The sequence below is a fragment of the Tamandua tetradactyla genome, chromosome 9 (assembly GCF_023851605.1).
Source record: "Tamandua tetradactyla isolate mTamTet1 chromosome 9, mTamTet1.pri, whole genome shotgun sequence".
NCBI classification, from domain to species: Eukaryota; Metazoa; Chordata; class Mammalia; order Pilosa; family Myrmecophagidae; genus Tamandua; species Tamandua tetradactyla.
Window position 1 is genome coordinate 26,839,841 of NC_135335.1, and position 23,889 is coordinate 26,863,729.

Below are 23,889 nucleotides of genomic sequence, written 5' to 3' on the forward strand. Positions count from 1 at the left end.
GTCTAAGGAACAAACCAATAGTTCAAATGAGATACAGGAGCTGAAACAACTAATGCTGAATATACGAACAGAAATGGAAAACCTCTTCAAAAACGAAATCGATAAATTGAGGGAGGACAAGAAGAAGACATGGGCTGAACATAAAGAAGAAATAGAAAAACTGAAAAAACAAATCACAGAGCTTATGGAAGTGAAGGATAAAGTAGAAAAGATGGAAAAAACAATGGATACCTACAATGATAGATTTAAAGAGAAAGAAGATAGAATTAGTGATTTGGAGGATACAACATCTGAATTCCAAAAAGAAACAGAAACCATATGGAAAAGAATGGAAAAATTCGAACAGGGTATCAGGGAACTCAAGGACAATATGAAACGCACAAATATACGTGTTGTGGGTGTCCCAGAAGGAGAAGAGAAGGGAAAAGGAGGAGAAAAACTAATGGAAGAAATTATCACTGAAAATTTCCCAACTCTTATGAAAGACCTAAAATTACAGATCCAAGAAGTGCAGCGCACCCCAAAGAGATTAGACCCAAATAGGCCTTCCCCAAGACACTTATTAGTTAGAACGTCAGAGGTCAAAGAGAAAGAGAGGATCTTGAAAGTAGCGAGAGAGAAGCAATCCATCACATACAAGGGAAACCCAATAAGACTATGTGTAGATTTCTCAGCAGAAACCATGGAAGCTAGAAGACAGTGGGATGATATATTTAAGTTACTAAAAGAGAAAAACTGCCAACCAAGACTCCTATATCCAGCAAAATTGTCCTTCAAAAATGAGGGAGAAATTAAAACATTCTCAGACAAAAAGTCACTGAGAGAATTTGTGACCAAGAGACCAGCTCTGCAAGAAATACTAAAGGGAGCACTGAGTCAGATACAAAAAGACAGAAGAGAGATATATGGAGAAGAGTGTAGAAAGAAGGAAAGTCAGATATGATATATATAATACAAAAGACAAAATGGTAGAGGAAAATATTATCCAAACAGTAATAACTCTAAATGTTAATGGACTGAATTCCCCAATCAAAAGACATAGACTGGCAGAATGGATTAAAAAACAGGATCCTTCTATATGCTGTCTACAGGAAACGCATCTTAGACCCAAAGATAAATATAGGTTGAATGTGAGAGGTTGGGAAAAGATATTTCATGCAAATAACAACCAGAAAAGAGCAGGAGTGGCTATACTAATATCCAACAAATTAGACTTCAAATGTAAAACAGTTAAAAGAGACAAAGAAGGACACTATATACTAATAAAAGGAACAATTAAACAAGAAGACATAACAATCATAAATATTTATGCACCGAACCAGAATGCCCCAAAATACGTGAGGAATACACTGCAAACACTGAAAAGGGAAATAGACACATATACCATAATAGTTGGAGACTTCAATTCACAACTCTCATCAATGGACAGAACATCTAGACAGAGGATCAATAAAGAAATAGAGAATCTGAATATTACTATAAATGAGCTAGACTTAACAGACATCTATAGGACATTACATCCCACAACAGCAAGATACACCTTTTTTTCAAGTGCTCATGGATCATTCTCAAAGATAGACCATATGCTGGGTCACAAAGCAAGTCTTAACAAATTTAAAAAGATTGAAATCATACACAACACTTTCTTGGATCATAAAGGAATGAAGTTGGAAATCAATAATAGGCGGAGTACCAGAAAATTCACAAATACATGGAGGCTCAACAACACACTCTTAAACAACAAGTGGGTCAAAGAAGAAATTGCAAGAGAAATTAGTAAATACCTAGAGGCAAATGAAAATGAAAACACAACATATCAAAACTTATGGGACGCAGCAAAGGCAGTGCTAAGAGGGAAATTTATTGCCCTAAATGCCTTTATCAGAAAAGAAGAAAAGGCAAAAATGCAGGAATTAACTGTTCACTTGGAAGAACTGGAAAAAGAACAGCAAACTAATCCCAAAGCAAGCAAAAGGAAAGAAATAACAAAGATTAGAGCAGAAATAAATGAAATTGAAAACATGAAAACAATAGAGAAAATCAATAAGACCAGAAGTTGGTTCTATGGGAAAATCAATAAGATTGATGGGCCCTTAGCAAGATTGACAAAAAGAAGAAGAGAGAGGATGCAAATAAATAAGATCAGAAATGGAAGAGGAGACATAACTACTGACCTCACAGAAATAAAGGAGGTAATAACAGGATACTATGAACAACTTTACGCTAATCAATACAACAATTTAGATGAAATGGACGGGTTCCTGGAAAGACATGAACAACCAACTTTGACTCAAGAAGAAATAGACGACCTCAACAAACCAATCACAAGTAAAGAGATTGAATTAGTCATTCAAAAGCTCCCTAAAAAGAAAAGTCCAGGACCAGACGGCTTCACATGTGAATTCTATCAAACATTCCAGAAGGAATTAGTACCAACTCTCCTCAAACTCTTCAACATAATCGAAGTGGAGGGAAAACTACCTAATTCATTCTATGAAGCCAACATCACCCTCATACTAAAATCAGGCAAAGATATTACAAACAAAGAAAACTACAGACCAATCTCTCTAATGAATATAGATGCAAAAATCCTCAATAAAATTCTAGCAAATCGTATCCAACAACACATTAAAAGAATTATACATCATGACCAAGTAGGATTCATCCCAGGTATGCAAGGATGGTTCAACATAAGAAAATCAATTAATGTAATACACCACATCAACAAATCAAAGCAGAAAAATCACATGATCATCTCAATTGATGCAGAGAAGGCATTTGACAAGATTCAACATCCTTTCCTGTTGAAAACACTTCAAAAGATAGGAATACAAGGGAACTTCCTTAAAATGATAGAGGGAATATATGAAAAACCCACAGCTAATATCATCCTCAATGGGGAAAAATTGAAAACTTTCCCCCTAAGATCAGGAACAAGACAAGGATGTCCACTATCACCACTATTATTCAGCATTGTGTTAGAAGTTCTAGCCAAAGCAATTAGACAAGAAAAAGAAATACAAGGCATCAAAATTGGAAAGAAAGAAGTAAAACTATCACTGTTTGCAGACGATATGATACTATACGTCGAAAATCCGGAAAAATCCACAACAAAACTACTAGAGCTAATAAATTAGTACATCAAAGTAGCAGGCTACAAGATCAACATTCAAAAATCTGTAGCTTTTCTATACACTAGTAATGAACAAGCTGAGGGGGAAATCAAGAAACGAATCCCATTTACAATCACAACTAAAAGAATAAAATACCTAGGAATAAATTTAACCAAAGAGACAAAAAACCTATATAAAGAAAACTACAAAAAACTGCTAAAAGAAATCACAGAAGACCTAAATAGATGGAAGGGCATACCGTGTTCATGGATTGGAAGACTAAATATAATTAAGATGTCAATCCTACCTAAACTGATCTACAGATTCAATGCAATACCAATCAAAATCCCAACAACTTATTTTTCAGAATTAGAAAAACCAATAAGCAAATTTATCTGGAAGGGCAGGGTGCCCTGAATTGCTAAAAGCATCTTGAGGAAAAAAAACGAAGCTGGAGGTCTCGCGATGCCGGACTTTAAGGCATATTATGAAGCCACAGTGGTCAAAACAGCATGGTATTGGCATAAAGATAGATATATCGACCAATGGAATCGAATAGAGTGCTCAGATATAGACCCTCTCATCTATGGACATTTGATCTTTGATAAGGCAGTCAAGCCAACTCACCTGGGACAGAACAGTCTCTTCAATAAATGGTGCCTAGAGAACTGGATATCCATATGTAAAAGAATGAAAGAAGACCTGCATCTCACACCTTATACAAAAGTTAACTCAAAATGGATCAAAGATCTAAACATTAGGTCTAAGACCATAAAACAGTTAGAGGAAAATGTAGAGAGATATCTTATGAATCTTACAACTGGAGGTGGTTTTATGGACCTTAAACCTAAAGCAAGAGCACTGAAGAAAGAAATAAATAAATGGGAACTCCTCAAAATTAAACACTTTTGTGCATCAAAGAACTTCATCGAGAAAGTAGGAAGACAGCCTACACAATGGGAGATAATATTTGGAAATGACATATCAGATAAAGGTCTAGTATCCAGAATATATAAAGAGATTGTTCAACTCAACAACAAAAAGACAGCCAACCCAATTACAAAATGGGGAAAAGACTTGAACAGACACCTACCAGAAGAGGAAATACAAATGGCCAAGAGGCACATGAAGAAATGCTCAATGTCCCTGGCCATTAGAGAAATGCAAATCAAAACCACAATGAGATATCATCTCACACCCACCAGAATGGCCATTATCAACAAAACAGAAAATGACAAGTGCTGGAGAGGATGCGGAGAAAGAGGCACACTTATCCACTGTTGGTGGGAATGTCAAAGGGTGCAACCACTGTGGAAGGCAGTTTGGCGGTTCCTCAAAAAGCTGAATATAGAATTGCCATACGACCCAGCAATACCATTGCTAGGTATCTACTCAAAGGACTTAAGGGCAAAGACACAAATGGACATTTGCACACCAATGTTTATAGCAGCGTTATTTACAATTGCAAAGAGATGGAAACCGCCAAAATGTCCATCAACAGAAGAATGGCTAAATAAACTGTGGTATATATGTACGATGGAATATCATGCAGCTTTAAGACAAGATAAACTTATGAGGCATGTAATAACATGGATGGACCTAGAGAATATTATGCTGAGTGAGTCCAGCCAAAAACTAAAGGACAAATACTGTATGGTCCCACTGATGTGAACGGACATTCGAGAATAAACTTGAAATATGTCATTGGTAACAGAATCCAGCAGGAGTTAGAAACAGGGTAAGATAATGGGTAATTGGAGCGGAAGGGATACAGACTGTGTAACAGGACTAGATACAAAAACTCAAAAATGGACAGCACAATAATACCTAATTGTAAAGTAATCATGTTAAAACAGTGAATGAAGCTGCATCTGAACTATAGGGTTTCTTTGTTGTTGTTTTTTACTATCATTACTACTTTTATTTCTTTTCTCTATATTAACATTTTATATCTTTTTCTGTTGTGTTGCTAGTTCCTCTGAACCGATGCAAATGTACTAAGAAATGATGATCATGCATCTATGTGATGATGTTAAGAATTACTGAGTGCATATGTAGAACGGTATGATTTCTAAATGTTGTGTTAATTTCTTTTTTTATTTTTATTATTTTTTCTTTTTTTCTTTCTTTCCGTTAATAAAAAAATAAAAAAATAAAAAAAATAAAAAAAAATGCAAAAGAACTGAAAGGGGAGACTGTCAAATCCACCATCTTTGAGGGAGACTTTCACACTTCTCTTTCAGAAATAAACAGATTAAGTAGATGAAGCATAAGGATGCAAATTATTTGCATAAGACAGTGAACTCTCTGCTTATATGTAATCTATATATCTATCTATATCTGTAGCAAGTTAATCTCCCTCTCAGTCTATCCAGATGAGAAAGAGAGAGAGAGAGAGAGAGGAAGAGAGATAACAAGCTATATTTATCTAAACAGAAAGAAATAAAGAGAGAGATAAATTTGAAACAAAGAAAAAATAACATACTTTCTTTTAAACATTTGTAATATTCAAAAAACAATAGCCTTGCATTAAGACACAAAACATCTACAGTTTTCAAGAAACAAATAATTCAGGATATGGACACTAACCATAATGTAATAAAATTTCAAAAAATAATAAAAAAGATGGTATGATGGTTAGTTTCTGGTGTCAACTTGGCCAAATGACAACGACCAGTTGTCTGGTCAGGCAAGCATTGGCCTGACCACTGCTGCAAGGATATTTCATGGCTGCTGACAAACCAGAAGGTGTATTAAATCATCAGTCAGTTGGCTGCATCTATGGCTGATTACATCTGCAGTCAACTAAAGCATGTCTCTCACCATCAAGATAATCCAATCAGTTGAAGTCTTTTAAGGAAGAAGAGAGACTTTCTCCCTGCTTCTTCAGGCAGCAAGCCTCTCCTGTGGAGTTCACCAAGACTCTTCATCAGAGCCACCAGCTTCATGCCTGCCCTATGGATTTTGGCCTCTTCCATTCCCACAGTTGTGTGAGACACCTTTATAAATTTCATATTTACAGATATCTCCTGTTGGCTCTGTTTCTCTAGAGAACACTGACTAATACAGATAGCCTTAAAGAATTCTTCTAAGAATAAAGCCTCACAAAAAAAAAGCCTATCTGAAAATTGACTCATTAATCATTTTGTTCATCTTGAAAAGATATTTGTGTTTATATTAGCTTATGTTTTAGGGTCATCTTTTCTATTTCTGTGATCTTCAGATCTGTGTTTCTAACACTATACTGTAAATTGTGTTATGTCTTTTAATCCCTGGGAGAACTGTAAATTTGTTTTGATGATAGCTTTATTATGTTTTCCTTTTATAAAACCAATGTTTTCTGATTGTAAAAGAAAAGCTTCTTTCTTAAAAAAAAAGTAAAAGTTAAGTGTAATACTAAAAAAAATTGACTTCTACTTATGAGTAACAGTGAAATACTAAAGTAGGGGTGGCTCAAATTACTCATAAAAGGGTCCAAGGGATAGACAGTATTTCTCTCAAATTTAAGAAATTTACTCTATTTTATATATTGCAAATACCACTGTTTCAGAGGGAGATAAAGAGTGACTAAAAATGTTTCTATTTGAAACAGTGGACTTTGCTTTAGAACCATGTTCCTCAAAATGTGGCCCTCACAGGCACTGGGTGAATGAAACTTAAGGACAGTGCATTGAATAAAATGTCTGAAACAAAAGGACAAACGTTATCATGCCTCACTTATATGGATTAACTAGAATAATCCCAGAGAATTGAAGTTGAGAGCATGGGTTATCATGTTGGGGCCTATTGTAAAGGGTCTTTGATTGTAAGCTCATACAGCAGTTACACATATTCAGGACTTGTAACTGATATTTCTAAATTCTGAGATACTGAGCTATTTGTATATAGTCTGGTCATTTTCTGAAACTTTGGATATCTTATGTGACACCTGAGACTCAGAGTTAGCTACTGATGCTATGAAAGTCAGCATTAACCCATTCTGCAACAGTTTCAAAAGCTGAAAAGGGATTAGATTTTGTCTAGAGATATGAATGAAACTGATCTGGATAGGACTAAGGTAAACCAGAATACTGGGTAAAGAATAATATGGCCAATATCTTCAAATTTCAACCTCTGTGCAAGACCAAAAAGAGAGATGTTTATTTGGTGCAGAATTTGTATTTTGGGTACCGCATTATCTATCTTAACTGGTATGGTCAGTTTACTTGAATGCCATAATTACATGGAATCTTGAATAGGGCATGAGATCTTGTTGGTTTGAACAGGCCAGTGAGATGCCCCAATATAACCCAGAGTAATCTGGGCAGAGAATAAAAATTATTTACAAAGTCCCCTTGCAAGGCTGGGGAGAGAAGGAAATATTAAACTTCCCCATTTGGGGATTTCCTGATATTTTTGCAAGCAGTGAGGACAACTGATTCAACAAATTGAGCCCACAATCTTGGGGCTTACCACTATGAAGCTTATTCCTGCAAAGGAGAAGCTAAAACTACTGACAATTATGCCAAAGAGTCACCCCCAGAGAACTTCTTTTGTTGCTCTGATGTGGCCTCTCTCTCTCTAAGCCAACTTGGCAAGTGAACTCACTGCCCTCCCCCCTATGTGGGACATGACTCCCAGGGGCATAAATCTCCCTGGCAGTGAGGGACCTGACTTCCAGAAATGAGCCAGGACCAGCATCATCAGAATGAGAAAGCCTTCTTGACCAAAAGGGGGAAGGAAGAAATGTGACAAGATAAAGTTTCAGTGGCTGAGAGATTTCAGAGTTGAGAGGTTATCCTGGAGGTTATTCTTTACACATTAAATAGATATCCCTTTTCAGTTTATGATATAGTGGAGTGGCTAGAGGGAAGTCCCTGAAACTGTTGACCTGTGTTTCAGTAGTCTTGATTCTTGAGGAAGACTGTATAACTATATAGCTTGTACAGTGTGACTGTGTGATTGTGAAAACTTTGTGTGTGATGCTCCTTTTATCCAGGATATGGACAGATAAGTTAAAAAAACTAAGGATAGAAAAGAGATAAAGGGTAAAACTTGGTGGACTGAAATATTGTGGGTCAATGAAAGGGAGGGAAAAGGGGTATGGGATGTATGAATTCTTTTAAAAAAAACATGGCCCTCAAACTACCTGCAGGAGTTTCACTGGAGTGTTTGTACAAATACGGATTCCTAAGATCTACCACAGATCTATTAATCAGAATCAATGAGAGTGAGGCCTAGGAATTATCATGTGTTATAAGCTCTCCAGGAGGTTCTTATCTATGCTAAAAGAGGGATATGCAGAAAAAAAAATTATAGGGTCTTTCACAGTCCACAGGAAAAAAAATAGCCTATAAAATTCCTTCTATTTAGTGATTATTTCTGCCAGTCATTGACCACAACTGTCGTGCCTTTAGAGGAAACTCACACTCCTCCACAGGCAAAGCTCTTTATTTTCTTTCATTTAGAGACTAGCCCACTATACTCTGCTCTGCAGTTCCCCAACCCTCTTCTTGGGGAAGAGTGATTAATATAGAATAATATAATTCAAACTATTATGGGTACATCCTTCAGGGTAACCCCTGGCTGTTCATCTTTAGATAAAGTGACCGTTTTTTCTCGATGCCCAAAGTTGACACCTCTAGGAAAAAGCAATTCTGCCAATATTTTGCAACATGGTATATAATGGAATACTAAAAATATAGTAAACTAATGCAACCACAAAGTGCTATGTGGTCTCATATGATTTAGCAAAGATCAGAACAGAGAGGACCGTCACTGGATCAAGCCACTTGAAAGACTTTTCCATATACATGTTCCTGTGGGCAGCCAAGTTCAGAGCTAAAAATATCAGCTTATGGATGAGATATCTGCTCACTGTTAGATATGCTTCAAATTTTTCTTCTGCCCCAGAATTCTCCTTGTATCCTTCTTAAATTTTCCCAGCTAATGTCCAGAATAAAGAGATTGTTGAAGTCTCCAGAAATTAATATATGGATATCAATTAGTATATTCTCAAGCATTATGAATGCTGGCTCACAGGCTTACACAATTTTCCCCAAAACTGATCCACACCTTGCATTCTGGGTTTTATAGCTGCCATTTGGCAGGATATCCTCAAGTTGGAGGATATCCTGATGAACAATATAACTAGCAAATTCAATTCAGCAATATGTAAAAAAAGATAACATACCATACTAACATGATCAAATTAGGCTTACCTCAAGAAGAAAAAAATCCCTTTAAATATGAGAAAATTAATTAATATAATTCCAATATTAACATATTAAGGTAGAAAAATCACATGATCATCCGAATAACTGCCGAAATAGCATGTTTTTTTTTTATTTTAACAACTAGAAATACAAAGGTATATAATTTGTCTAATAAGGATTCTTAGGGAAGGGAAAAAAAACTTACGGTCAAGGTTGAAAGTTTTCCCTTTGAGATTAGGGACAAAACAATATACTTGAGGTCTTGGCCTACACAATAAATCAAGAAAAAGAAGAAGCATGAGGGCTAGAAAGAAACAAAATTGTCTCTATTCATAGATTATATGAATGTATACATGACAATCAAAAAGATTTCAAAAATTATTAAAATTATAGGAGCTTGCAAATCAACTGAATATAAAATCAATATGCAAAAATAAATCTTATTCTTACATACTACAATGAGTTGAATTTTTTTTAAAAGACAACATTCATGGTGGTATCCAAAGATCAAGTATCTTAGGAATGAAATCTAACAAAAGCAATGTTCGTGACTGCTACAGGAAAGAAAATATTATACAATTTTATTGATATTTTAATACATATATATATATAGTATATATACATCTACAGTGCTATTTCATACACATGTACTGGAAGAGTTGATATTTGTAAGGAGGTCAATTATCCCAAATGGAGTCATTAAAATCCCACTCAAAATCTCAGGGGAAAGAGTGGGAGAAAGATCAAAGGTGATGGTGGAGTTATAAAAAAAAAACTCCGGGGAAGTTTTGTGTAAAATTACAAAGTAATCCTAAAATGTGTATGGAAATGTAAAGAATGAGTAACAGCCTACACCTTCTTGGAGCAGGGGGCAGGGAGGATTTCAAGGTAAGCAGACTTCCTCTATCATTTATCAAACCTTACTATAAAGCTTTGGTAATTGAAAATCTGGTATTGGTTCTCCAATAAATAAAATAAATAAATAAGTAGAACAGATGTAACAAAAATAGTTCCATATATACAGAATCACAAAATTCAAATCAACATGTGAAAGCAAATCTATAAAAGTTCTGAAGATAATATAGGAGTATATCTTCATGACTTTAGGGTAAAAAGGGGATTTCTTAAAAAAAAACAAAAAGAACTAACCATATATGTATATGGTAGATTTTATCATATATGCTAATGTTTGTTGCTGGTATAGAGAAATACAACTGATCTTTGTTTTATTAATATATATAGCAACATTTCCAAATTCTGTAATTATTTTAATAAATAATTTAATGATAGATTATTTGGGAGACAGTTATACCATTTCAAATAATGACAGTTTTGTCTCTTCTTTTACAATACTTCTGCCTTTTACATCTTTTTCTTACTTTACAGCATGAACAAGAATTTCCAGCACAACATTTTGAAAAATTGGTAATAGTGGGCACACTTATCTTTTTCTTAATTTTAAAAAAAGAATGTTTTCAAAATTTTTAAATATCATACAGTTATTGTATATTTATATAAAAGAATTTTTCAACAATTTCAAGTTTGCTAACAAATTTTTTAATCATGAGGGGATGTCAATTTTATCACATGGGTTTTTTGTATCTATTGAGGCTAAGAGTGATATTTCCTTTAATTAAATAGCATAGCAATTTATTACTTTATGTTAAAGCAATTTTGCATAACTTGGATAAGTTTTTAAATGATGTATTATCTTTTTTCATACATGACTGAATTTGGCTAATACTTTGTTTCAGGTTCTTGCATTTATTTTCATGAGTAAACTGGTCAGTAATTTTTATTTTTATATAGTATTTTTTGGATTTTTGTATCAAGATCTTGATGGCATCATAAAATCAGTTTGGAAGTATTCCCTCTTCTATACACTGGAATTATTTTTCTAAGATTAGAATTTTGTATTCCCTGAGTATCTGGTAAAATTCACAAGTAAATATATCTGGACCAAAAGGTGTTTTAGTGAGAAAATGTTTAATTACCATTCAATAGACTCTCAAGTATTCTATTTTCTATTGAATCAATTATGGTAAGATATATTTCTAGCAATTCCAATTCCAAACAATTCCAAAATGTTTACTGACAATTCTAAAGAATCCTGTGTTAGTTAGATTCAGTTGTCAACTTGGCCAGGTGAGCATACCTAGTCTTGTTGCTGCAGACATAAGCCAATGGTACGTGAACCTCATCTGTTGCTAATTACATCTGCAGTCGGCTAGGAGGCGTGTCTGCTGCAATGAGTGACGTTTGACTTAATTGGCTGGTGCTCAAATGAGAGATCGCAATGTAGCACAGCTAAGCAGCTTGGCATTCCTCATCTCAGCACTAGCAGCTCAGCCCAGTCCTTTGGAGATGCGGAAAGAAGTTGCCCCGGGGAAAGCTGTTGGAACCCAGGGGCCTGGAGAGAAGACCAGCAGAGACGATCTTGTGCCTTCCACGTAAGAAAGAACCTCAATGGAAAGTTAGCTGCCTTTCCTCTGAAGAACCAACAAAATAAATCCCCTTTTATTAAAAGCCAATCCATCTCTGGTGTGTTGCATTCCAGCAGCTAGCAAACGAGAACAAATCCCAAACTGTTTTCCACAGTGGCTACACCATATTACATTCCCACCAACAATGTATGAATATCCCAATTTCTGCACATCCTCACCAACACTTGTTATTTTCTTTTGTTTTGTTTTACTACAGCTGTCCTAGATGGTGTGAAGTGTATCTTGCAGTTTTAATTTGCACTACATTAATGATTACTGATGCTGAGCTGTTTTTCAAGTACTTTTGTTGGCCATTTTAATATATACTTTAGAGAAATGATATTCTAGTATCCTTTGCCCATTTTTAAATTGAGTTATCTTTTTGTTGATGATGTATAAGAGTTTTTTTAAATATATATTCTGGATACTAGACCTTTATCAGATTTGAAAATATTTTCTCCCATTCTATGGATGGTCTTTTCACTTTCTTGACAGTATTCTTTGATGCAAGTTTTAATTTAGATGAAGCCCAATTTTATTTATTTTTATCTTTTGTTGCTTGTGCTTTTGGTGTCATATCTAAGAATCCACTGACAAATTCAAAGTCATAAAGATGTATTCCTAGGCTTTGTTAGCTTTAAGACTTTTATAGCTTAAACTCTTAAATGCAGGTCTTTGATCCTTTTTGAGTTGATTTTTGTAAATAGTATGAGGCAAAGACCCAGCTTCATTCTTTTGCAGGTACATATCTAGTATTCCCACCACTATTTGTTGAAAAGCCTATTCTTTCATCATTGAATGGGATGGTTATTTTGACACACTTGTCAAAAAAACAATTCACTATAAAAGTTTGGGCTTACTTTGGAACTCTCAATTCTATTCCATTGAGCTATATGTATACTTATGTCAATACCACATTGTTTTGATTACTGTAACTTTTTAGGAATTTATTAATCTGGAAGTGTGAGTCCTTCAACTTTGTTCTTCTTTTTCAAGATATTTGGCTATTCAGGTTCTCTTGCAATTCCATATGAACTTTAAGTTCACTTTTTCATTTCTGAATTAAAAAAAGGCCATTGGTGTTTTGATTTGAAGTGTACTGAAGCTATAGATCACTTTGGGGGAATACTGCAATCTTAACAAAATCAAGTCCTCAATACATGAACTGGCTATCTTCCTAATTACATATGTTATCTTTAATTACTCTCAGCAATGCTTTATGGTTTTCAGTGTACACATTTCAGTGCATCCTTGGTTAAATTTATCCCTAAGTATTTGACTGTTTTTGATTCTATTATTAGTGGAATTGTTTTCTTAATTTCAATTTTGAGTTGTTCATTGCAAATGCATAGAAATACAACTGATTTTTGTATGTTGATTTTATACCTGGGCACTGCTGAATTCATTTATTCATTCTAGTTTTATTCATTGTGGATTATTTAAGATTTCCTACATATACGGTCATAGAATAGAATAGAAGTAGCTTTACTTCCTCTGTTCCTAATTGAACACCTTTTCTTTCTTTTACTTCCTAATTGCTTTGGCTAAACCTTCGAGTACAATATTGAATAAAAATGACAAAAGCATTCATTCTTGTCTTGCTCCTGATCTTAGGGGGAATACTTTCAGTCTTTTGGCACTGAGTACAAGGTTAGCTGTTGATTTTGGTTAATGCCCTTAATCATGCTGAAGACATTCCCTTCTGTTGTGGTTTGAAACTGTATATTTCTCAGTGTGCTGGTTTGAAAGGATTTATGTACCTTAGACAAGCCATGTCTTATTCCTAATCAATCTTCTGAGAGCAACGGTTTCTTCTAATCCCTGTTTAGTATTTAGCAGTTGGGAACTGTTAGGTTATCTCTATGGAGATTAGGGTGATTAGGTTATCTCTATGAAGATGTGACTCCATCAATTGTGGGTATTAAACATGACTAGATAGAGATGTGTCTCCACCCATACTACGTGGGTCTTGATTAGTTTACTGGAATCCTATAAAAGAGGAAGTATTTTGGAGAAAGTTCAGAAAGCCACAGAATCACAAAGCAGAGAGACCACCAGCCAGTGACTTCTGGAGATGAAGAAGGAGAACACCTCCCTGGGAGCCTCATGAAACAAGAAGCCAGAAGAGAAAGCTAGCAGACTTCATGTACCCTTCCAGCCAAGAGAGAAACTCTGAACGTCATTGGCCTTTTGAACCAAGGTATCTTTCCCTGGATGCCTTAGACTGGACATTTCTATTGGCTCATTTTAATTTGGACATTTTCATAGTCTTAGAACTGTAAACTAGCTATATATTAAATTCCCCATTTAAAAAGCCACTCCATTTGTGGTATATTGTATCTGGCACCTAGCAAACTAGAACACCCAGAAAAACACATTCCCATATTTAATTAATCCTGTGGGTTTGAACCTATTGTTAGAAGGACCTTTTGATGAGGTTAGGGAAAGCTCACTTCAGTCAGGATGAGTCTTAATCCTATCACTGGAGCCCTTTATAAGAGAATGAAATTCAGACAAAGAGAAAGAAAGCCACGAGAAGCAAGAGGCTGAAACAGAACAGAGAAGAGAAGGAAGGCATCAGGAGATGTCACTAGGTACCTTGTCATATGACAGAGAAACCAAAAATTGCCAGTGGCCTACCCCAGAATACCAAAAAGCATTGCTCTGATGATCCTTTGATTTGAACATTTTCCCCAGCCTCAAAACCATGAGTGAATAAACTGCCATTGTTTAAGCTGAACCATTTCATAGTATTTGCTTGAAAAGTCCAAGGAACTAAAACACATTCTATTCTTCTTTGCTGAAGGTTTTAATCACAATGGGGTGTTGATTTTGTCAAGTGTTTTTTCTGCAACAACTGAGATGACTGGAGTTTTTCCCTTCATTCTATTAATGTCATGCATTGCAATGAATGGTTTTAGTATGTTGAACCACCCTTGCATTCCTGGGATATTCCCACTTGGTCATGATATATAATCTTTTTAAGATAATGTTGTACTTGTATCTTTATTTTGTCAAAGATTTTGCATCTTTATTCCTAAGTGATATTGACCTGCAGTTTTCTTTTCTCATGATGGCTTTTTCTAGGTTTGGCATCAGGGTAATGCTGGCCTCATAGAATGATTTAGGAACTGTTCTCTCCTCTTATATTTGATGAAAAAGTGTGAAAAGGGCAGGGGTTAATTCTTCTTTAAATGTTTGGTAAAAATGCACCAGTGAAGCTAACCGGTCCTGGATTTTCTTTGTTGGTGTATTTTGACTACTGATATAATCTCTTCATTTATTATAGGTCTGCTTAGATTTTCTATTTCTTCTTCAATCAAATTTGGTAGTTTGGATGTTTCTATGAATTCATCCATTTCACCTAGGTTATCTAATTAGTTGGTACATAATGAATCATAGTATTCTCTTACAATCTTTTTATTTCTGTAAGGTCAGTAATAATACCCCACTTTCATTTCTGATTTTAGGCATTTGATTCTTCTTTCTTTTCTCTTGGTCAGTCCAGCCAGAGATTTGTCAATTTTGTTGATCTTCTCAAAGAAACAGTATTTAGTTCCATTGAATTGCTCTACTGTTTTTCTATTCTCTATTTTACTAATAGCCACTTTAATCTTTATATTACCTTCCCTCTGATAGCTTTGAGTTTATTTGGCCCTTCCTTTCTAGTTTCTAAAGGCATAAATTTAGGCTATTAATTGGAGATATTTCTTCTTTTTTAATGTAAGAGTTTATAAGTTTCCCTTTGACCCTGCATCCCATAAATTTTATTATGTTTTCATTTTTAGTGATCAAAATGTATTTCCTAATTTCCTTTGTGGTTTCCTATTGGTCCATTTGTTGTTTATGACTGTGTTGTGTAATTTCCACATTTAGTGAATTTTCCAATTTTTATTGATATCAACTTCATTGCAGTATAGTCAGAAAAGATTCTTTGTATAATTTCAATCTTGTGAAATTTGTAGAGACTTGTTTTGTGGCCTAGCATATTATATATCCTGGAGGATATTCCATGTGCATATAAGAAGAAGATGCCTTCTGTTACTATTTGCTGGCATGTTCTGTATAGGCCACTTGAGTTTATATGTTGCTTGAGTCCTCTTATTCCTTGCTGATCTCCTGTCTAGTTGTTGTACTCATTATTGAAGTGCAGTATTGAGATGTCCAGAAAATATTATCTATTTCTCCCTACATTCTGTCAGTTTTAACTTTATATTTTGGGGGGTTCTCTTGTTTGGTGCATAGATATTTATAATTGCTATGTCTTCTTGATGGATTGGCACTTTAATCAAAATACTATGCCCTACTTTCTCTCTGGTGACAATATGTGAGTTAAAATTTGTTTTCTCTGACATTAGTATAGACACTCTACTCTTTTTTTTTTTTAATTTTTTTTATTAATGGAAAGAAAAAAAAAAGAAATTAACACAACATTTAGAAATCATACCGTTCTACATATGCACTCAGTAATTCTTAACATCATCACATAGATGCATGATCATTGTTTCTTAGTACATTTGCATCGGTTCAGAGGAACTAGCAACACAACAGAAAAAGATATAAAATGTTAATATAAAGAAAAGAAATAAAAGTAGTAATAATAGTAAAAAACAACAACAACAAGCAAACAAAAACAAAAAAAACCCTATAGCTCAGATGCAGCTTCATTCAGTGTTTTAACATGATTACTTTACAATTAGGTATTATTGTGCTGTCCATTTTTGAGTTTTTGTATCTAGTCCTGTTGCACAGTCTGTATCCCTTCAGCTTCAGTTACCCATTGTCTTACCCTGTTTCTAACTCCTGCTGAACTCTGTCACCAATGACATATTTCAAATTTATTCTCGAATGTCCGTTCACATCAGTGGGACCATACAGTATTTGTCCTTTAGTTTTTGGCTGGATTCACTCAGCATAATATTCTCTAGGTCCATCCATGTTATTACATGGTTCATAAGTTTATCTTGTCTTAAAGCTGCATAATATTCCATCGTATGTATATACCACAGTTTGTTTAGCCACTCTTCTGTTGATGGAGATTTTGGCTGTTTCCATCTCTTTGCAATTGTAAATAACGCTGCTATAAACATTGGTGTGCAAATGTCCATTTGTGTCTTTGCCCTTAAGTCCTTTGAGTAGATACCTAGCAATGGTATTGCTGGGTCGTATGGCAATTCTATATTCAGCTTTTTGAGGAACCGCCAAACTGCCTTCCACAGTGGTTGCACCCTTTGACATTCCCACCAACAGTGGATAAGTGTGCCTCTTTCTCCGCATCCTCTCCAGCACTTGTCATTTTCTGTTTTGTTGATAATGGCCATTCTGGTGGGTGTGAGATGATATCTCATTGTGGTTTTGATTTGCATTTCTCTAAAGGCCAGGGACATTGAGCATCTCTTCATGTGCCTCTTGGCCATCCGTATTTCTTCTTCTGGTAGGTGTCTGTTCAAGTCTTTTTCCCATTTTGTAATTGGGTTGGCTGTCTTTTTGTTGTTGAGTTGAACAATCTCTTTATAAATTCTTGATACTAGACCTTTATCTGATATGTCGTTTCCAAATATTGTCTCCCATTGTGTAGGCTGTCTTTCTACTTTCTTGAAGAAGTTCTTTGATGCACAAAAGTGTTTAATTTTGAGGAGTTCCCATTTATTTATTTCTTTCTTCAATGCTCTTGCTTTAGGTTTAAGGTCCATAAAACCGCCTCCAGTTGTAAGATTCGTAAGATATCTCCCGACATTTTCCTCTAACTGTTTTATGGTCTTAGACCTAATGTTTAGATCTTTGATCCATTTTGAGTTAACTTTTGTATAAGGTGTGAGATGTGGGTCTTCTTTCATTCTTTTCCATATGGATATCCAGTTCTCTAGGCACCATTTATTGAAGAGACTGTTCTGTCCCAGGTGAGTTGGCTTGACTGCCTTATCAAAGATCAAATGTCCATAGATGAGAGGGTCTATATCTGAGCACTCTATTCGATTCCATTGGTCGATATATCTATCTTTATGCCAATACGATGCTGTTTTGACCACTGTGGCTTCATAATATGCCTTAAAGTCCGGCATCGCGAGACGTCCAGCTTCGTTTTTTTTTCCTCAAGATGTTTTTAGCAATTCGGGGCAACCTGCCCTTCCAGATAAATTTGCTTATTGGTTTTTCTAATTCTGAAAAATAAGTTGTTGGGATTTTGATTGGTATTGCATTGAATCTGTAGATCAGTTTAGGTAGGATTGACATCTTAATTATATTTAGTCTTCCAATCCATGAACACGGTATGCCCTTCCATCTATTTAGGTCTTCTGTGATTTCTTTTAGCAATTTTTTGTAGTTTTCTTTATATAGGTTTTTTGTCTCTTTGGTTAAATTTATTCCTAGGTATTTTATTCTTTTAGTTGCGATTGTAAATGGGATTCGTTTCTTGATTTCCGCCTCAGCTTGTTCATTACTAGTGTATAGAAAATCTACAGATTTTTGAATGTTGATCTTGTAGCCTGCTACTTTGCTGTACTCATTTATTAGCTCTAGTAATTTTGTTGTGGATTTTTCTGGGTTTTCTACATATAGTATCATATCGTCTGCAAACAGTGATAGTTTTACTTCTTCCTTTCCAATTTTGATGCCTTGTATTTCTTTTTCTTGCCTAATTGCTCTGGCTAGAACTTCCAACACAATGTTGAATAATAGTGGTGATAGTGGACATCCTTGTCTTGTTCCTGATCTTAGGGGGAAAGTTTTCAATTTTTCCCCATTGAGGATGATATTAGCTGTGGGTTTTTCATATATTTCCTCTATCATTTTAAGGAAGTTCCCTTGTATTCCTATCTTTTGAAGTGTTTTCAACAGGAAAGGATGTTGAATCTTGTCAAATGCCTTCTCTGCATCAACTGAGATGATCATGTGATTTTTCTGCTTTGATTTGTTGATATGGTGTATTACATTAATTGATTTTCTTATGTTGAACCATCCTTGCATACCTGGGATGAATCCTACTTGGTCATGATGTATAATTCTTTTAATGTGTTGTTGGATACGATTTGCTAGAATTTTATTGAGGATTTTTGCATCTGTATTCATTAGAGAGATTGGTCTGTAGTTTTCTTTTTTTTAATATCTTTGCCTGGTTTTGGTATGAGGGTGATGTTGGCTTCATAGAATGAATTAGGTAGTTTTCCCTCCACTTCAATTTTTTTGAAGAGTTTGAGGAGAGTAGGTACTAATTCTTTCTGGAATGTTTGATAGAATTCACATGTGAAGCCGTCTGGTCCTGGACTTTTCTTTTTAGGGAGCTTTTGAATGACTAATTCAATCTCTTTACTTGTGATTGGTTTGTTGAGGTCGTCTATTTCTTCTTGAGTCAAAGTTGGTTGTTCATGTCTTTCCAGGAACCTGTCCATTTCATCTAAATTGTTGTATTTATTAGCGTAAAGTTGTTCATAGTATCCTGTTATTACCTCCTTTATTTCTGTGAGGTCAGTAGTTATGTCTCCTCTTCCATTTCTGATCTTATTTATTTGCATCCTCTCTCTTCTTCTTTTTGTCAATCTTGCTAAGGGCCCATCAATCTTATGATTTTCTCATAGAACCAACTTCTGGTCTTATTGATTTTCTCTATTGTTTTCATGTTTTCAATTTCATTTATTTCTGCTCTAATCTTTGTTATTTCTTTTCTTTTGCTTGCTTTGGGATTAGTTTGCTGTTCTTTCTCCAGTTCTTCCAAGTGGACAGTTAATTCCTGCATTTTTGCCTTTTCTTCTTTTCTGATAAAGGCATTTAGGGCAATAAATTTCCCTCTTAGCACTGCCTTTGCTGCGTCCCATAAGTTTTGATATGTTGTGTCTTCATTTTCATTTGCCTCTAGGTATTTACTAATTTCTCTTGTGATTTCTTCTTTGACCCAATTGTTGTTTAAGAGTGTGTTGTTGAGCCTCCATGTATTTATGAATTTTCTGGCACTCCGCCTATTATTGATTTCCAACTTCATTCCTTTATGATCCGAGAAAGTGTTGTGTATGATTTCAATCTTTTTAAATTTGTTAAGACTTGCTTTGTGACCCAGCATATGGTCTATCTTTGAGAATGATCCATGAGCACTTGAAAAAAAGGTGTATCCTGCTGTTGTGGGATGTAATGTCCTATAGATGTCTGTTAAGTCTAGCTCATTTATAGTAATATTCAGGTTCTCTATTTCTTTATTGATCCTCTGTCTAGATGTTCTGTCCATTGATGAGAGTTGTGAATTGAAGTCTCCAACTATTATGGTATATGTGTCTATTTCCCTTTTCAGTGTTTGCAGTGTATTCCTCACGTATTTTGGGGCATTCTGGTTCGGTGCGTAAATATTTATGATTGTTATGTCTTCTTGCTTAATTGTTCCTTTTAATAGTATATAGTGTCCTTCTTTGTCTCTTTTAACTGTTTTACATTTGAAGTCTAACTTGTTGGATATTAGTATAGCCACTCCTGCTATTTTCTGGTTGTTATTTGCATGAAATATCTTTTCCCAACCTTTCACTTTCAACCTATGTTTATCTTTGGGTCTAAGATGTGCTTCCTGTAGACAGCATATAGAAGGATCCTGTTTTTTAATCCATTCTGCCAGTCTATGTCTTTTGATTGGGGAATTCAGTCCATTAACATTGAGTGTTATTACTGTTTGGATAATATTTTCCTCTACCATGTTGCCTTTTGTATTATATATATCATATCTGATTTTCCTTCTTTCTACACTCTTCTCCATACCTCTCTCTTCTGTCTTTTCATATCTGACTCTAGTGCTCCCTTTAATATTTCTTGCAGAGCTGGTCTCTTGGTCACAAATTCTCTCAGTGACTTTTTGTCTGAGAATGTTTTAATTTCTCCCTCATTTTTGAAGGACAATTTTGCTGGATATAGGAGTCTTGGTTGGCAGTTTTTCTCTTTTAGTAATTTAAATATATCATCCCACTGTCTTCTAGCTTCCATGGTTTCTGCTGAGAAATCTACACATAGTCTTATTGGGTTTCCCTTGTATGTGACAGATTGTTTTTCTCTCGCTGCTTTCAAGATCCTCTCTTTCTCTTTGACCTCTGACATTCTAACTAGTAAGTGTCTTGGGGAATGCCTATTTGTGTCTAATCTCTTTGGGGTGCGCCGCACTTCTTGGATCTGTAATTTTAGGTCTTTCATAAGAGTTGGGAAATTTTCAGTGATAATTTCTTCCATTAGTTTTTCTCCTCCTTTTCCCTTCTCTTCTCCTTCTGGGACACCCACTACACATATATTTGTACGGTTCACATTGTCCTTGAGTTCCCTGATACCTTGTTCAAATTTTTCCATTCTTTTCCGGATAGTTTCTGTTTCTTTTTGGAATTCAGATGTTTCATCCTCCAAATCACTAATTCTATCTTCTGTCTCTTTAAATCTGTCATTGTAGGTATCCATTGTTTTTTCCATCTTTTCTACTTTATCTTTCACTTCCATAAGTTCTGTGATTTGTTTTTTCAGTTTTTCTATTTCTTCTTTATGTTCAGCCCATGTCTTCTTCATGTCCTCCCTCAATTTATCGATTTCGTTTTTGAAGAGGTTTTCCATTTCTGTTCATATAGTCAGCATTAGTTGTTTCAGCTCCTGTATCTCATTTGAACTATTTGTTTCTTCGTATGACTGGGCCATATGTTCAATTTTCTGAGCGTGATCCGTTATCTTCTGCTGGCGTCTGGGCATTTAGTCAGATTTCCCTGGGTGTTCGACCCCACAGGTTGAAAGATTTTTCTGTGCAATCTCTGGGTTCTCTTTTTCTTATCCTGCCCAGTAGGTGGCGCTTGTGGCACACGTTTGTCTACAGGTTCCACCAGTGAAAGTTGCTGTGGGTCCTTTAACTCTGGAAAATTCTCGCCGTAGGGGAGGTTCGGCAGCCGAAGCATCTTGGAAGAATGCCAGCCGGCCTGGGGTTCCGAATGCGGGGAGGGTCGCCGGCCGCCGCAGCACGGGAGAGCGTCCGGCCGAATTAGCTAGTCGGCCCGGGGCGCCAAGCATGGCGGGAGGGCGCCAGCTGTCGCAGCCCGGGAGAGTGCACTGTTCCCAGCCGGACGGGGGAGTCACGTGTTTGGAAGGGATCCCCCGGTCACTGTTCTCCGCAGTCTGGGGATTTCCGACCCAACTATCTCAGTTGGTCCGGGGGGCCTTGTGTGGTGGGGGCACCAGCCGCCGCAGCCTAAGGGGACCGCCTGTCCAATTCTACCAGCTGGCCTGGGAAGGTGGAAGGGAGGGTCTCCGGTCGCTTGCCTTCCCACCCAGGAAAGCCCGTGCCCCTTGGTGATCTCACCGGAGCTGGTCCTCCCAGATAGTCAGCCGTTCCAGGATGGGGTACGCCGTCCCTTTGATCTCCCTCGTGGCTCCGGGAGCTGCTCTGTATTATCTCCACTCCCCCAGTAGCTGTTCTGGAGGAGGAAAGGTGAGGGCGGCAAGGCTGTCGAGGCTGGTAGCGGAGGAGCCGGTGAAGGCGGGGGAAGAGGGCACCGTGGTGATTGGAGAGCTGCCGGAGTAGGAGGTCACTCTACTCTTTTGATTATTATTTTTGGCAATACCTTTTTCCATTCTCTCACTTTCAACACATTTGTATCTTTGGCTGTAAAGTGAGCCTGTTATGGGTAGTATATATTTGGGTTATGTGAGGTTTTTTTTTTAATCACTTCTGCCAATATCTGCCTTTTAATTGGAGAGCTTAGTCCATTTACAATTAAAGTAATTACTGATAAGGAAGGATTTACTTCTGCCATCTTGCTGTGTCCTCTAACTTCTGATTCCTCAATTCCTCCATTGTTACTTTCTTGTGTGTGATTTTTATACATTATTTTAAATGCCTTCTCATGTGTTTCTGAATTTTTAAAATTATTATTTAAGAATTATCCTAAGTTTATAAAAATCTAGTTTGATTTAACACCATGTGAGCATCAATAATATACCAAAACTTTATTCCTACGCATTTCTGTCCCTCACCCTTCATGTTATTTTCAAAAATTTCATCTTTAAACACTGTGTCCATTAAAATACATTTATAATTTTTTGAATTTGCATTTTAAAGCATTTAGTAAAAAAAAAAGAGGAGTTACAAACCAAAAACACAATAATATTGGCTCTTATATTTACCTATGGATTTGTCTTTACCAGAGTTCTTTATTTTTCATATGACTTTAAGTTACTCTCTAGCATTCTTTCATTTCACCCTGAAGTACTCCCTTCAGCATTTCTTACGTCTACTAGCAATCTAACTCCTTCAGCTTTTGTTTATCTGGGAATGTTTTAATTTCACTTTCATTTTTTAAGAATAGTTTTGCCAGATATGTAATTCTTGGTTGACCATTTTTTCTTTCAACACTTAAAATATGTTATCCCACTGCCTTGTGTTTTCCATATCTGGAGAAAATTCAGCTATTGATCTCACTGAGATATTGAAGAGTCACTTCTTTCTTGTTGCTTTTAAAACTCTCTCTTTGCTATTCAGCAGTTTGATTATAATGTATCTTGATGTGGATCTCTTTGAGTTTAGCTTACTTAAAGTTCATTGGGTTTCTTGGATGTGTAGATTCATGTCTTTCAAAATTTGGGAACTTTTCAGCCATTATTTCTTCAAATATTATTTCTGCCCCTTTCTCTCCTCTTCTTCTGGGATACCATTATGGGTGTCTTAGTATACTTGATGGCATCCCACAAGTCTCTCTCTTTTTTTTTTATTACATGGGCAGGCACTGGGAATCGAACCCGGGTCCTTGGGCATAGCAGGCAAGCATTCTTACCTGCTGAGCCACCATGGCCCACCCCCCCACGAGTCTCTTAAGCTCTGATCATTTTAAGTTATTCTTTTTTTCCTTTCTGCTCCTCAGACTGGATAAATTCAATTCACCTATCTTTAAGTTTGCTGATTCTTTCTTCTGTCACCAAAATCTGATATTGTACTCTCCTAGTCAATTTTTCATTTGAGCTACTGTGGTTCTCAGCCCCAAAATTTGAATTTAGTTCATTTTTATGATTTCTATCTCTTGGGTTGATACCTTTCTCATTTCATTCAGACACCATTTTCCTTAGTTCATTTTCCATAATTTCCTTTAATTCTTTGAGCATATT

The 23,889-nt window shown here is 35.8% G+C and overlaps 1 protein-coding gene across 4 annotated transcripts in view; it reads right to left on the reverse strand.

Annotated features, from left to right (window-relative positions):
• LOC143646857 (uncharacterized) overlaps positions 1-12,591 on the reverse strand; it is a 90,157-nt gene extending 77,566 nt beyond the window's left edge. For all 4 annotated transcript variants that reach the window (XR_013157670.1, XR_013157672.1, XR_013157671.1 and 1 more), the window contains exons 1-2: positions 11,463-12,591; positions 9,513-9,574 (exon numbers count right to left, since the gene is read on the reverse strand). Coding sequence is in view for 1 of the 4 variants with exons in the window: in XM_077116266.1 (XP_076972381.1) it covers positions 9,513-9,574; positions 11,463-11,508 (108 nt within the window). In the remaining 3 variants the exon portion in view is untranslated. The remainder of the gene's footprint in view (positions 1-9,512; positions 9,575-11,462) is intronic.
• Positions 12,592-23,889: the final 11,298 nt, after the last annotated feature.